At 46.3% G+C, this 13,388-nt stretch overlaps 1 protein-coding gene across 1 annotated transcript in view; it reads left to right on the top strand.

The window, feature by feature from the left end:
• The window catches only part of NPHP4 (nephrocystin 4), a 123,797-nt gene extending 111,410 nt beyond the window's left edge, over window positions 1–12,387 (top strand). The window contains exons 24-31 of the mRNA XM_060258943.1: window positions 1,575–1,664; window positions 3,222–3,381; window positions 3,951–4,036; window positions 5,011–5,096; window positions 6,097–6,268; window positions 9,812–9,991; window positions 10,932–11,075; window positions 11,760–12,387. Coding sequence (XP_060114926.1) covers window positions 1,575–1,664; window positions 3,222–3,381; window positions 3,951–4,036; window positions 5,011–5,096; window positions 6,097–6,268; window positions 9,812–9,991; window positions 10,932–11,075; window positions 11,760–11,900 — 1,059 coding nt within the window. The 3' untranslated portion in view covers window positions 11,901–12,387. The remainder of the gene's footprint in view (window positions 1–1,574; window positions 1,665–3,221; window positions 3,382–3,950; window positions 4,037–5,010; window positions 5,097–6,096; window positions 6,269–9,811; window positions 9,992–10,931; window positions 11,076–11,759) is intronic.
• The last annotated feature ends 1,001 nt before the right edge of the window (window positions 12,388–13,388 follow it).

The following is a 13,388-nucleotide window of genomic DNA, read 5'->3' as shown; positions in this document are numbered from 1 at the left end:
ATCGCTTTATCAGAGGTGTGAGTGGAGCGTCTGGCTGCTGCAAAACCAACAGTGCAATAAAAAGACTTTTGGGTGCCCTGATTTTCTTAGTTGATCCTCATCTCAAAGTTGGATGCTTGAGAATAAAGTGCATTTGGGCCAGTTTTGACAAAGTTTAATTGCCTGGATTCAGTGGTTCACAGGGGAGGATGGTGGCTCAGTGGTAGAGCATCTGCTTGGTAAGCAGAAGGTCACAGGTTCAATCCCTGGCATCCCCAACTAAAAAAGGTCCAGGCAAGTAGGCGTGAAAAACCTCAGCTTGAGACCCTGCAGAGCTGCTGCCAGTCTGAGTAGACAATACTGACTTTGATGGAGCGAGGGCTTGATTCAGTATAAGGCAGCTTCATATGTTCATATGTCCCTTCAGACACCAATGTTCTCGTACTGCCAACTTGACATGTTATCTGCAAACAGCCAGAGGATGGTGAACCTTGGGCCTTTTGTAGAGGAGGGTGGGAGAAAGGAAATGACTCTGGGCCAAAATAGGCTTCCATGTTTTTGAAATGCTAATTTGCTGCCTCAAGCAGCTGCTTTGTAGATCAGGGAAATGGTGCTGAGGTTGTTTAACCCTTTCCTCCCATGCTTTCCCTATAATTCAAAAGACCTCTTCAATTCTTTTATTGGCACTTATGGGGAAAATGTATAGATTTGGGCACTCAAACCCATGGATTTTCCCACAAGAACCAGTTGTAGCTTTGGATAAACATTGTCAACCATGGTACAGACATGGGAAGAGAGCGTCAAAATAAGGGTTACCAGTTACCTGCTGCTGGTGGAAGATCTTCCTTCTCCAGCTCTTGTTGCCCACCATCACTCTGGCAGCTGGTGGAAGAAAAAGTAAATAAAATATCTCCATAGGCACACAATAGTGTTAAGTCACTTCTGGGGAAAACCTCAGAGTAACATCATGCCTCTCTAGGAATCTTTCTAAACTCTGGTAAAACGGAGAAGCAACTTAACACTGTTACACCAACGGGACCTCCTATATACAGCTCCAAGATTCCGATTGCCGGCTGCTGACTGGCAACCCTCCTTAAACCCCTTCCCCTCAGCAACCCTTCCTGGATTTTCAAAGCACCCATCTGGGGCTGACAGCTGCTAGAAAGAAGTGCAGGGTAAGGAAGCAGGAGGGGAAAATACGTCCTTCCAGAGACCTGCTGGCTTATTTTGATAAATACAGACATGTGTAATCCTGAAGTTTCAATCCACAGAGGAAATAGAAACGTTTTAGAAACAAAAGAGACAAAATCTAAAACCATAGACAAATAGCTAATCTGTATTCCAGTTGTCCCCTGAAAGCTAGATAGCTTCTTTAATATCCCAAGAGACTTGAAACTGTTCACTTAACCCTGTGACTCTTTGTGATTCCATAGGGCGTGTGCCTGATTCCCAGAACAAGAAGAGCACACGCTCTGGGGCCAGGCAGCCAGCAGGAGTGTGAGAGAACTTTCCCTCGGCAGCCTTGTTTCCAGCACCGCAGGATCGTGTGGCAAATTTGTAATGCTTTCATTTCATACCATCTCTTTGATTTCCAGCAAGGTCCCACTGAGCTGACATTCAGCGAAGGCAAGAAGGAAGCTGCAGCCCCCTGGAAGTCCGGTGGCATGCAGACAAAACACATCAAGGTAATTGCAAAGCTGCAGGAAGGGTGATTGTTTAAGGCAGCGGAGACAGTCAAGTTGGCTGGCTTGTGAGCCGCACACAGCTCTTTTCAGAGTTGTGCCTATCACCTTCTTGCCATGTTCTTCCTCCAAACCGCTCAGGATGGCATCCGATTATTTATTTATTCCCCTCTTTTCTCCCCAATGGGGACCAAAGTGGCTTATGTTGCTCTCCTCTCCTCCATTTTATCCTCATAACAACTCTGTGAGATACATTAGGTAGAGAGAGTGTGACAGACCCAAGGTCACCCAACAGAGTGCAGGTGAGAGAGTGTGGATTCAAACCTGGATCCTAGCCAAAACGGCACACTGGGGCCGCGGTCACACTCACGAGACGAGATGGGCATGGATGAAAGCCAGATGCATGTCTGATTTTATGCGGTTGTCCAAATGTCAGCATCTGGCAATGGTCGTTGGCTCGTTCGTGTCCCGAACTGCCACGAATGAGACGCGGACTTTTTTGATAGTACATTAAATCCGGAATAAGAATGCTTCCGATGACTCCCGCGCGTACTTTCTATGTTTGAACGCTGCATTGTAGCCGACTCGTCGCAAGCGCACATCCGCTTCCCTACGAGAGCCCACTCCAAATGATATAATTGCGCCAGCAATTGTTGACTCAGCCTTCCAGCCTTCCGAGGTTGGTAAAATATGTACCCAGCTTGCTGGGGGGGGGGGGAGTGTAATGACCAGGGAAGGCAATGGCAAACCACCCCATAAAAGGTCTGCCGTGAAAACTTTGTGAAAACAGCTTCGTTGCCAAGTGGGGATTGAAGCTGAGTCAAAGCCCAGCACTCCAGCCACATTGCTCTTTCTTGGTGGCTCTGCTCTTTCTGGAGATAAAACTTCCTGCATGGTTATGGTTATTGTGATAGGAGTGAATCAGCTAGACTCTCCAAGGATGAACTCCTCCTCCTTTTCATGCTGTTCTTTGGTTTACAAAGTATGCAGCAAGTCTGTTCACAATGGAATCTCTTAATCCTTATTAATGATTCAAATTATTCAAGTGCCTCTTGTGAAAAGACCCTTAATCCGTATTCTTTTCACTTGAATCATTCACACAGACACACACTAAAACCCCCTCTGCATTTCTAATGGTGATATCACAACGTTTATTTATTGCTCTTAGATCTGCCAAGATTCAGTCTCTTTTTCTCCCCTCACTCAGGAATGCCAGTACCCAGTTGGCATCCAGTGACACAATGACACATTTACTAACTTTTGAACTCAACTCCACATGGTTGTCTTTGTTTTTTGCCTTAAGAAATGAGAACGTGTGAAAGAAGCAAAAAACTATCCATGGGCAACACCAGGTGTTTTCCGCCCCAACCATGAGGTCTAGAAACCTGCTATTTAAAAAAAAAAATACTTCAGCACTCTGTGGTGCTCATGAGGTTTCTTGACCCGCTTACTTTATTTCTGCAAGGACATGTTGTCAGTACATCAGCATTGCTTTCTATTACATCTGCTCAGTGGCTTCTTCTTCCCTTAATCTCCTCCCCTCATTTGATTGATGGCCAGGTCTCCTTCACAGCACATGGCAGCAGCAAGCCCATCGCCATCCTCAGCGTGAACGTGGAATTCCAGCCCCACGTGGTGGATCAGACTTTCCGCTTCTACCACCCAGAGCTCACGTTCCTGAAAAAGTCCATCCGCCTGCCTCCCTGGCACACATTTCCAGGTAGCTCTTGGGTTGGTTTTGCACCTGTATATTTCCCTTGTGGGAAAGCTCACAGTGAGCAATGGCATGTTAAATGCAAGCAATTCAGCTGCAAGGCACTGCTGTTGGTGTAACTGGAGCTGCATGTGTGCGTGTCTCCGTACCTGCTTTGGAGCTGAGTGGGTGTGTTCTCCAATCAAGTCCAGGGTCCCCGAAGTCACTTCCTGTAAATGAAGCTGGGCAACTGAGTAGCTTGAGTCAAATTTGGGGAGGCTGGAGTTTAAAGCATCTGGGGCCCAGGGTGGCTTCCAGGAGATCTGTGACTGTGGCTGATGATCCCAGGGCTCCATTTCTTATCTGTGCCAGCAGGAATCTTTCATGCCATACGTCAAGCACATCACATGGGCTTTTGAGTCTTCTGCTAAGAGTTGCAAGGGCACATATCTTTCCAGTATAAAAAATAACAAATTGATGGGAACTGGTGGGAGAGGAGGGATTCCAGTGCTCTCCTAAAGTGTCAGAGCCGGTCTAGGTACGAGCAGCTTTTGTGGGCCACGTGGGGTCTCATGTGTCCCTGTTGTCCTTCTCAGGAGCCCCAGCCGGTGTGCCCGGTGGAGAACCAGAGATGTACGTGCGCTGCAGCGATCCCAACGTTATCTGTGAAACTAAGAAAATGGTACTGTTGGTCAAAGTGAAATGAAATTTCTTTGGTGTGGGTTGTGGCTGATGTGGCTTGCTAAGGCAGAGGGCATTGTGCTTGTTGCCATGACCAAACCGGTCATTCTCCAGGTCTGTTTCAAAGGCTTACAGGCTGTTCTGTGGAAGGCAGAGGTCACGTGCAATGAGGGGCTGTCACAGAAAGGCTGGAGAGCTGGTGTGCTGGCTGTTTAGCTTAGCTGCATGTTACTTAGCTTAGTGGGTTAGAAACTGGTTTCTGGATTTTGTAGAACTGAAATTAAGGACAAAAGTTGCTGAGCTTCCAGAGATTTACTGCTGCTCTTCCACAGTGCAATAGTGAAATGTTGGATATGTCGTGACGGTGCATGGTCCATTAAAGCTGTGTACAAATGTAAGAGCCCGCCTCAAAAGGGAACCTTCTGCAAGTCTAGAGGCATGCCAAGAACAGCCACTGAGGTAGTAGCTAGGCTTGGCCATTGCTGGGAACTCCCAGGAACTTTCCAGAGGCACAGCCCTGGAAAATGGTGTCCCTGACAATGTGATGTTGTTTCTATGGGGAAAAGCCTGGCAGTGATGTCACATACACCCGTGCTGCTCTAGGAGTCTCATTGGTGGGATTCCTAGAGCATTACTGGGAATATGTGTGGTGTCACTTTGGGGGTTTTGTTTGGAAGTCATGTCACAGCATCAATGACACCTTTTCTCCCCTTTTCCTTCCCACTACTTAATTGATCGATAGCAGGCAACTGGGTGCAGCAGCAGGGGATTTTCCTGCTGCCTGGAAGCTGGTAGCCCTGGTTGGACTCCAGTGTGGTTGAGCAGTCCTTACTCTCACATTTGCTAAAAGTAACCTTTTCCAGGTACGAGAGTGAACTGCACCTCCAATTTTAATTAAATCTACTAGGTTTTTGCAAAATCCTGCCAAAAAAACCCTAGCCTGATATTGCAATCTTGGCTTAATTTTTCATTCAGGGACCAGGCGAACCACAGGACATTTTTCTAAAAGTTGCCGGGGGGCCGAGTCCGCAGATCAAGAGATTCTTTGTGGCAATCTACGCGTAAGTCGGAAATCTTCCTAGCACTCAGATAGCAATGTGCAAATGTATGTACATTTACTTTGGAGTAAGCTCCATTGAGTTTAGCAAGACTTCCTCCTGTGCAAACTAACGTAAGCTAGGGCTATTGAAGGTGCACTATCAATTTAAGCTGTTCAGGGTTTAGAAGATTTGATAATTGTCTTGTCACCACACTAGGTACAACAGATCCCACATACTCAGGATGAGACCTAACAGGGAAACTTGCACGTTGCAAGCTCGCCAGTGAAGAAGATGAAAGCTTTATGCTTTTCAACTGACAATTAGGAGGAGCCTTGGGAGGGACTACAAGGGGGGTGGGGTGAGTTTTGGATTGTACTTTATGGAAGTACTGCCAGTGTTTGCTTGCCTGCTTCCCTTGGCTCAACAGGTGTTATGGATCTTGATCGATATTGTTCCAGGACTCTCTTGACTGAGTACCTGCATGCTTACTTCCCAGCTGCTCAACCTTTGTAAAAAAACAGCTTATTGCAAAAGGTATTGCCATAGGAGGAAATAGATCCTGTAGCAATCACACTGGGGACTTGAAGTGGGAGCAGCGTGGAAAACAGACATTTCAGAGCTGCTTTCGTAGCAGGAACTCCTTTGCGTATTAGGCCACACATCCCTGATACAGCCAATCCTCCAAGAGCTTACAGGGCTCTTAGTACAGGGCCTACTGTAAGCTCCAGGAGGATTGGCTACATCAGGGGTGTGTGGCCTAATATGCAAAGGAGTTCCTGCTACAAAGAAAGCCCTTGACATTTGCATGGAAGGTGGTTTTTTTAAATAGATACCACAGATAACCAAATTGTGCGCTGTAAGGTGTGAAAGGCTTCTAGGAATTTGGAGCCTGGCGTGTAATTAATAGAAGTTTGGTTATGTGAAGATTCTTTTTGGCCTCTGGTTTTGGAAAGGGTTCCTGGGTTTCTGCCATTTTCACAAGGATGTGAAACGTAGTTTGTTGTTCTGCTCATTGCTCCAGGGATCCCTGGTTGGCCGTCCCAACTCAGATCTGGCAGTTTTATCTCCACTCATTGCAGCGGGTCGATGTTGGCTGTGTAGCAGGACAGCTGACCCACCTCTCACTGGTGCTCAAAGGGACTCAAGCCATTCGGAAGGTGAAAGCATATTCCTCGCAGCCACAGGAGTTGAAGGTAAGACCAGACCCTTAGGCTTGTTTCCGATTTACCTTTTCCTCTTTGGTTGCTGGACTAGAGCTGAGTTTCTACCTTTAGCTAAATGCAGCTGGGGCTAAGAGGACATTTGATGCATTTATTAGCAAGATTAGCAAGCATCTGCATAAAACTGGTTTTAAAGATGGACTGGAAATACTTACTGAAAACACATTTTCTGATTTTGAGAGAGTTTTTTAAAAAATCCTCTTGGATATTTTCTCTAGTTGCTGCCTCTTTTGCCCCCATTTTTCTTTATCATTTCTACAGGGGGTTTTTTGTAGCAGAAACTCCTTTGCATATTAGGCCACACACCCCTAATGTAGCCAGTCCTCCAAGAGCTTACGGGGCTCTTTGTACAGGGCCTACTGTGTAAGCTCTTGGAGGATTGGCTACATCAGGGATGTGTGGCCTAATATGCAAGGAGTTCCTGCTACAAAATTGGCCCTGGATTTCTATTATCTTGTTGGATCCCAGCCAATTAGGGATCACTCAGTGAACAATATGATGTCAACTACACTGTGTAGCCAATGAGATTATTTGTCACCAAGGACAGATGTACCCAAGAAAGAGGGCAGTATACATGGACAGACAATCACTTTGATAGGCGTTGTTGGAAAAAAAATGTCCAAAAAAGGGAGCATGGTTTTTTTTTCCACACTATCAAAAAAATGTTTCCAAAGCACCAGAGGGTGCTTTTCGCTGCGCTCTAATTTACAAGAAATGATAGGTGGAGTTTTACTGGAGAATTGATTTGCCATTCGCTAGTGCATTTGCTTACAAAATTCCATTGACGGTTCCTAAGAGAGGAACCATCCACTAGGACATTAGGGCCCGTTAGGGACCACAGACAATTTACTGCTATAAAGCCTTCTCTGTAATTGTCTTTTGATTAAAGCCGTCCTATGGAGGGAACAGTGGCCCGAAACCCCTAGAGGGCAAGCTATCTGAATTAATGAGACTATCCAGAGACTAATAATTTCTTTAGGATGCATTTAGTCATAATTATAAATGTGGATAATAAGAGAAACACAAATGCCATTACCCTCTCATAAATGAGGAGGGGGGTGGAATCATTGTTTAAATGCACTGAGGGGGGCTTTAAAGGAGCAGCTAAGAAAGAAACAAGGTCTGTTACATAATTCAGCACATGGCCTATGAATGAAGTTCTAAAGCCTCGATCAGGAGCCAGGTCTCTAAAATGGAATGACTGATAGGCCTCAGCCTATGTCTAAAAATGTGCAGACAGCATGGGACAGAGGTCTGAATGCCTGGAACAAGTTCCTGGTGAGGTATGAGATTCTCTTGCGTGAGACCGTTTGCCACATTGAACATCGCTCTAACCTTGTTAAGTTCTGGTGATTAAACATGGATATCGTGAAATCTCTTTATGCCCTTTGGGGCCAAGAGAAAAAGAACTATTCAGTAAAGAATGTTAATAATCATGCCATGTAGCCAACCCCGCAGTTCCTCAGACAGAATGGCATTCCTGTTTATTGAAGGGGGGGAGGGCTGTAGCAATTTCTGCTGATTCATGCCTCCCAGTGCAGACCTCCCCTCTCCTTTCCCTCCTATACTGTTCCTGAGAGTCCTCTGACCCTCCATGAAATAAAATGTGGGGCTCAGCATGTTGCAGCATGAGGGGGAAAAGGGTAAAGCTCAATTCCACAGATGATACTTTGGATACAGCTTAAGGATGTCAGTGTTTGGGGCTTAGCATATCCTGTGGTCCTTTGCAAGCAGAGGGATTGTCGTTAGAAGGACAGTATAGGATGGAGATGCAGAAAGGCCCTGCAGAGTGTAGCAACTTTTACTGCTGGCCGTGCCCTTCCCTCTGCATATACATCGTTGACAGGAACCAATGCAGATGTCCTGTGTCTGTGAGCCCACAGAGAACACAGGGAAATTGACCCGTGACTAGAGTCCAGCAGCAAGAAGTAAGATCAGATTAACCAAGGCTAGGCTGGGCTGCTCAGGGCCTGGAAATCCCCCAATGCAAACTCCCCTGAGAGGCAGAAATTGCTTTGCTAGACCTCTTTTCTCTGAGCATATGAACATCCAAGCCTGACTCAGGACTGCTTCCCAAGCTCCACCCTGTAGATGATAGTTAATGAAAATTTAAAAGCTTGCCCTCTGGCTTCATGGGTTGGCCTTATATGTGCAGTGTATCTTCTTTCCCAGTGCTTAGAGGAGCAAGAGATCTTTGGGCAATTGAAGATGTGACGGGGAGGTGGGTTCTGGCACTGCATTTAAAAAGGCTGTCTCAAAGAACAAGCCAGAGGTCAACTAACTTCCTTTGGGCAGTTTGCAGAAAGCTTTTTTCATAGAGCGGATCTCAGGTTTTGGACTTGGAGGATCCCCAATAAAACTCCTGCTGCCTGTGTACATAGACAACCCCCTTTTGCTTCAGAAATGCTGTCCAAAGCAAGTGGAGTCTAGGGCATGGACCTTGACCAGTATCAATGTCTTTGGTGGTCCTAAAGCCATACATTCCATCCTGTCTTTTGACCTCCTTGGTCACTGTGGCCACACAGACAGACCAGAGATTCCCACCGAACCTTGTCACAAGCAGCTGAGTGTGGTTCCATAGCGAAGACGGAGGCTTGGTAATAAAGAAAATATTGGACCTGCATTCTTTTCAGTGTGCATTTTAATCAGCATCTCATTTACATTCCAAAGCTGGCTCCAGAGGGAGAGCAGGTTAGCCTCCCCCACGGCCTGATCAAAGCATGCCAGGGAGGAGCCTTTCAGAATAGCCTTGCTGGTGCCTGTAATGGTTTGGATTAACCTTCTTGAGGCTCCCACACTTGACAAGTCACTGATGTAAGCTCCAATTAAACACCAGCTGAGCTTCTGTGGCCAATATCCATCCTTTCTCTGGAGCATCCTGTGCACCTTTCTTGTATTTATAATGCAAACCTAGAAGGGCAAAAAGAGCCTGGTTCTTCCTTACTGGTCAACAAAACCGGGGAGGGCTAATTAAGTTCCTTGATCCTCCACCTTTTGGCCCAAACTGGATCAGTGTTCTTGTGATTGTGGTGGTGCACAGATGGAATATGTGCCTAATATCCTACAAGTTTAGGACCTGTTGTGGGTTCATGACAATGTGCACTGAGATGAGGCCATATATCCATGGTGGACCTCATAAATGACACTCATGAAGTTCCCAGGTTTGGTCCTTGGCACCCCCAATTGAAGGATCTCAGAACTCATGTTATATATTTCCTGGGTGCATCTCCGAGGTCCAGTTGACAAATGAAGTCTTGGACTTCCATGCTCGGGAGCCCAGTTGTGTGGGTTTCCAGGTTAGAGCCATGGTACATGGGGGGAGGGGGCTGAAGCACTAAGCAGCCAGGCACCCCTCCACCTGAATCTAGGTGGAAATTTTTATCAAATTCTAGTGGTCATTTTTTTCAGTTTTTGGGTTCCTGTGAGCAGCTATTGAACCTTTTTTTTTCCTTGCTGAAAAGCAGGATAAAAATATAATAAACAAATGCCATCTTCTCTTTCTGCCCCCCTTGCCAGGTGGACCCAGAAGGCATCTTCATCCTCCCTGCAAATGGGGTGCAGGATCTGCACATTGGCATCCGGCCTCAGAGACCTGGCAGCCAGTTTATCTACCTCAACCTGGTGGACGTGGAGTACCACCAACTCGTCTCATCCTGGCTGGTGTGCGTCTCTTGCCGACAGCCTCTCATCTCCAAGGTAGTTGGTCATGAGCTTTTGGTGATGGTCCTTTCATCTCTCGAGGGTCAGACTGAGCCACTCTCTCCTATAGACTGATAAAGGGATCCACGGCTGGCAAGGAAAAGATCTTGAATCATCAGGCTTTTCCACTCTTAACATCCAAAACCTGGAAGATCAGGCATTGCCCGTTTAGAGCTAAAAACCCTGTGTGGGTCAAGCATCGGTTCTTTAATAATAATAATAATGATAATAATAATATTTAATTTATATCCCGCCCTCCCCGCCGAAGCAGGCTCAGGGTGGCTCACAACATAAAAACACTTCAACAATTAAAACAATACATATTATAAATCATACATACATATTATAAATCACTTTGCACCAGTGTCCATGTCTGGGTGTCATTCAGAGAAGAACAGGGGTTAAGATTGCTGCCTCCCACCCAGTTTGAGTTCATGCTTGATGATTCCCAAGAAACATCAATATTTCTAGTGACTGCAAAGTGTAACAGCAGCTGGCAAACCAGTGATCTGAACACAGTGATTGCAGTCTAATAATCAGGCCTTTTCCCCTGTGAATCTTGCTTTGTCCTACTGAAATCAGCTTGATGGCAAGAGAAACTCTCTGCCTTGTCTGGATGTGAAAGAAATACCAGAAACCTGGCCTGATCCATACAACTGGATCTCCTACTCACTGTATTTCAGGCTCTTGCTTTGATATCTTCCAGCTACTCATTCAAATACTTTAGGCAGGATAAAACACTTTCCAGGTCCACAGCTGTTGCTGCCTCCCCTGGGTTTCCCTGAAGATACACTACTCACCTCCCTGGCTGTACCCCATTGATTCTTCCACTTACCTCTCTCTCTCTCCATGATATCATTGTTATGGCTTGCTGGGTACATCAGTCATGTCTACGCAGATGGTCATTTGGCTTATCCCCCCCCTGTCTTTTCTGTAGGCTTTTGAAATCGTGCTCCCCCCCGGTGGAGGCAAAGGTTCAAACAAGAGGATCACGTATTCCAACCCCTACCCGACCCGGAGGATGTATTTTCTGCACACCAACCGGCCAGACCTGTTGCAGTTCAAAGAAGATTCCTTTGAGGTATCATCCTGTTCTTGCTGCAGAATTTATAACTTGGGAGAGAAATTTAGATTATGTCCAAGAATTCTTTCAGGGTAGAAGCACCACCATAAGTTTGGCATTTCAAGCCAACTTTATGTGCATGGGTATTGGGTATCTGTCTATTGATGTCCCCTCCAGGTGGGCTTTTTCAACAGCAAGTAGTTGTGTAAGGGGTGAATACATATGTGTGCTTTTGTCATCTTTCATTGTTTACGACATTGCGATAAATCTGGTAAAACAGCCATCGGAGGTCAAACTCCAGAGACCGAACTTTCATGTCATTTCCCTTAACCTCGAGGCTGTCTCAAGAATGTGCCAATGGGAGATCTAAGTCTTGCCCAGTTCTTGGGACATACAAACAAAATGCTTACCATGACAAACTGAAGTGGACTGGAAAGTTAAAATGAGCTTACATCGTTTATCATTGCTGCTAAAAGGTTTAAGTCAAATGGCCCCTGAGGTGTTGGCAGAATTGCTGGGTCAGCTTGCACTTGACCACCACTAGCTGTCTAGAGCAGCAGCCCACTAGGAAATTTCCCTGTAATTTAAATGGCCAATCCACCCCTGTTGGCAACCAAGGCAGTTCACCAAGCTACTGAGCCTTGGGTGGGCCTCTGTGGATTACCCCAAACCACCTAATTGCTCTTGTCTTTATCCCTGCAGATTGGCAGAGGGGAGACCTACACCATTGGCCTACGGTTTGCTCCCAGCCAGAGCTCTGGTGAGGAGGAAATTCTGATTTATATCAATGACCACGAAGACAAGAACGAAGAGACCTTCTGCGTGAAGGTCACTTATCAGTGACAGTGTGGGTGTGCATACAGCCTTGGCTTGGTTGCTCCTCTGCTCTCTGGTGATCTATCAAACTTCCCTAGAGGCTTAGCACGGTTCCTTTTACTGTTTCTGGCTGCCAGTAGGCCGCGTGCCCCTGAAACGTCCCCTGTTCAGAAGTCTGCAGAGAGCAAACGAGAGAGACCTTCTCCTCCTCCCCCTAGGCACCGGAGGGACACGTGGCCCCCTCCTTGTTTCTTTGCCCATGTCCAATCAAGCCCCTGCCAAGCCCCTCTGATTGATTGCCCAAACGGATTCCTCGAACTTCAGCATGACCTCCAACGGTGCAGCGGAGTCCTATCTGTTCCCTCCCTGGCTCTGGATCGAAAATTCATTTCTCTTGCTATGAAATGTCACTCGTTCGGGGAAAGGTGCTGTGGGCTTTCAGACCTTTAACACAGTTCGAGCTGCTTTGCGGATTTGGCTGGTTTTTGTAGCATTATTATTATTATTTTCTTCCACACGGGTTTGTTCTTTCTATAAAGGAAAATAAAAGAAGAGCTTCTCGCGGGTTCCAATTCTTTGTTGCTGAACAGAAGATACAATTTGGAACGGGGAGAGAAGGGGAGTAGCGATATTAAATAGGAGAGGGTGGAGGGAGCATATTTTCATAGGCAGGCCGACTGGTTGTCTGGATCGAAGATGTGGCGGGGTGGGGCCTCTAGGCAGGGTTATTGCTACTTGTTGAAAACAACACATCCCTGATGCACTCAAAACATTTGATACCAGGAGCCACAGTGTTTTTCTGGAGTACAGCTGAAGGCACAGCTTGCGCTTTATTAAAAAAAGGCACATACGTTGCTCAAATTGGCTCCAAGAACCTTAGGCATTCCCCCTTTGCATCCGTGGCTCAGACTGGTTATTTTATTGATTCTAATTCGACCCTGCTTTTCAAACAACAATCTCTGAAAGCAGCTCCTGCTAAACAAGAAACTGAAATGCTTCCCTGAGTTTGTTGGAGGTCGGTCGGAATTTTCAGTGCTTTCATCACTAATAACTAACTTGGTAAGAAAGTAAATCTGAATCAGATCATGGTGCAGTGCTCTGCTTTTGAAACTGTCTCCTCGAGCGTTTCAGCGACCATCTGTGAATGAATCCAGCCAGGGTGGGCAACTGGTGGTCTCTGTATCTGCAAAAGGGCCTGGCACTACATTAGTTGAATGAAAGTGATTCTAAGTCTGATCAAAAGGGCCCCAGTTGTAGGAGCATCTTAGAGAGCAGATTGGCTAATTCTTGTGAAACAGACCCAGGGATGGAATTTTCATCTCAGCAGCCCTTGGCACAAGCAGCAAAGAAGCCGACTGCCTGGATAATGAGCAAGCCTTTGTTTGTTAATAGCCCCTTGTTTCATTCAAGCAAAGAGGAGGGGGAAAATAAGAACCTAAAGCTAGGACAGACATTCAGTGGGGGGAAAAAGGCAGAAAAGCTTTAGGTTCTCCCCCACAGTGCTAAATCACAGCT

The sequence above is a fragment of the Heteronotia binoei genome, chromosome 18, assembly GCF_032191835.1.
Source record: "Heteronotia binoei isolate CCM8104 ecotype False Entrance Well chromosome 18, APGP_CSIRO_Hbin_v1, whole genome shotgun sequence".
NCBI classification, from domain to species: domain Eukaryota; kingdom Metazoa; phylum Chordata; class Lepidosauria; order Squamata; family Gekkonidae; genus Heteronotia; species Heteronotia binoei.
The sequence above is the reverse complement of the archived record's forward strand: the minus strand, read 5'-3'. Positions and strand labels throughout refer to the sequence as shown.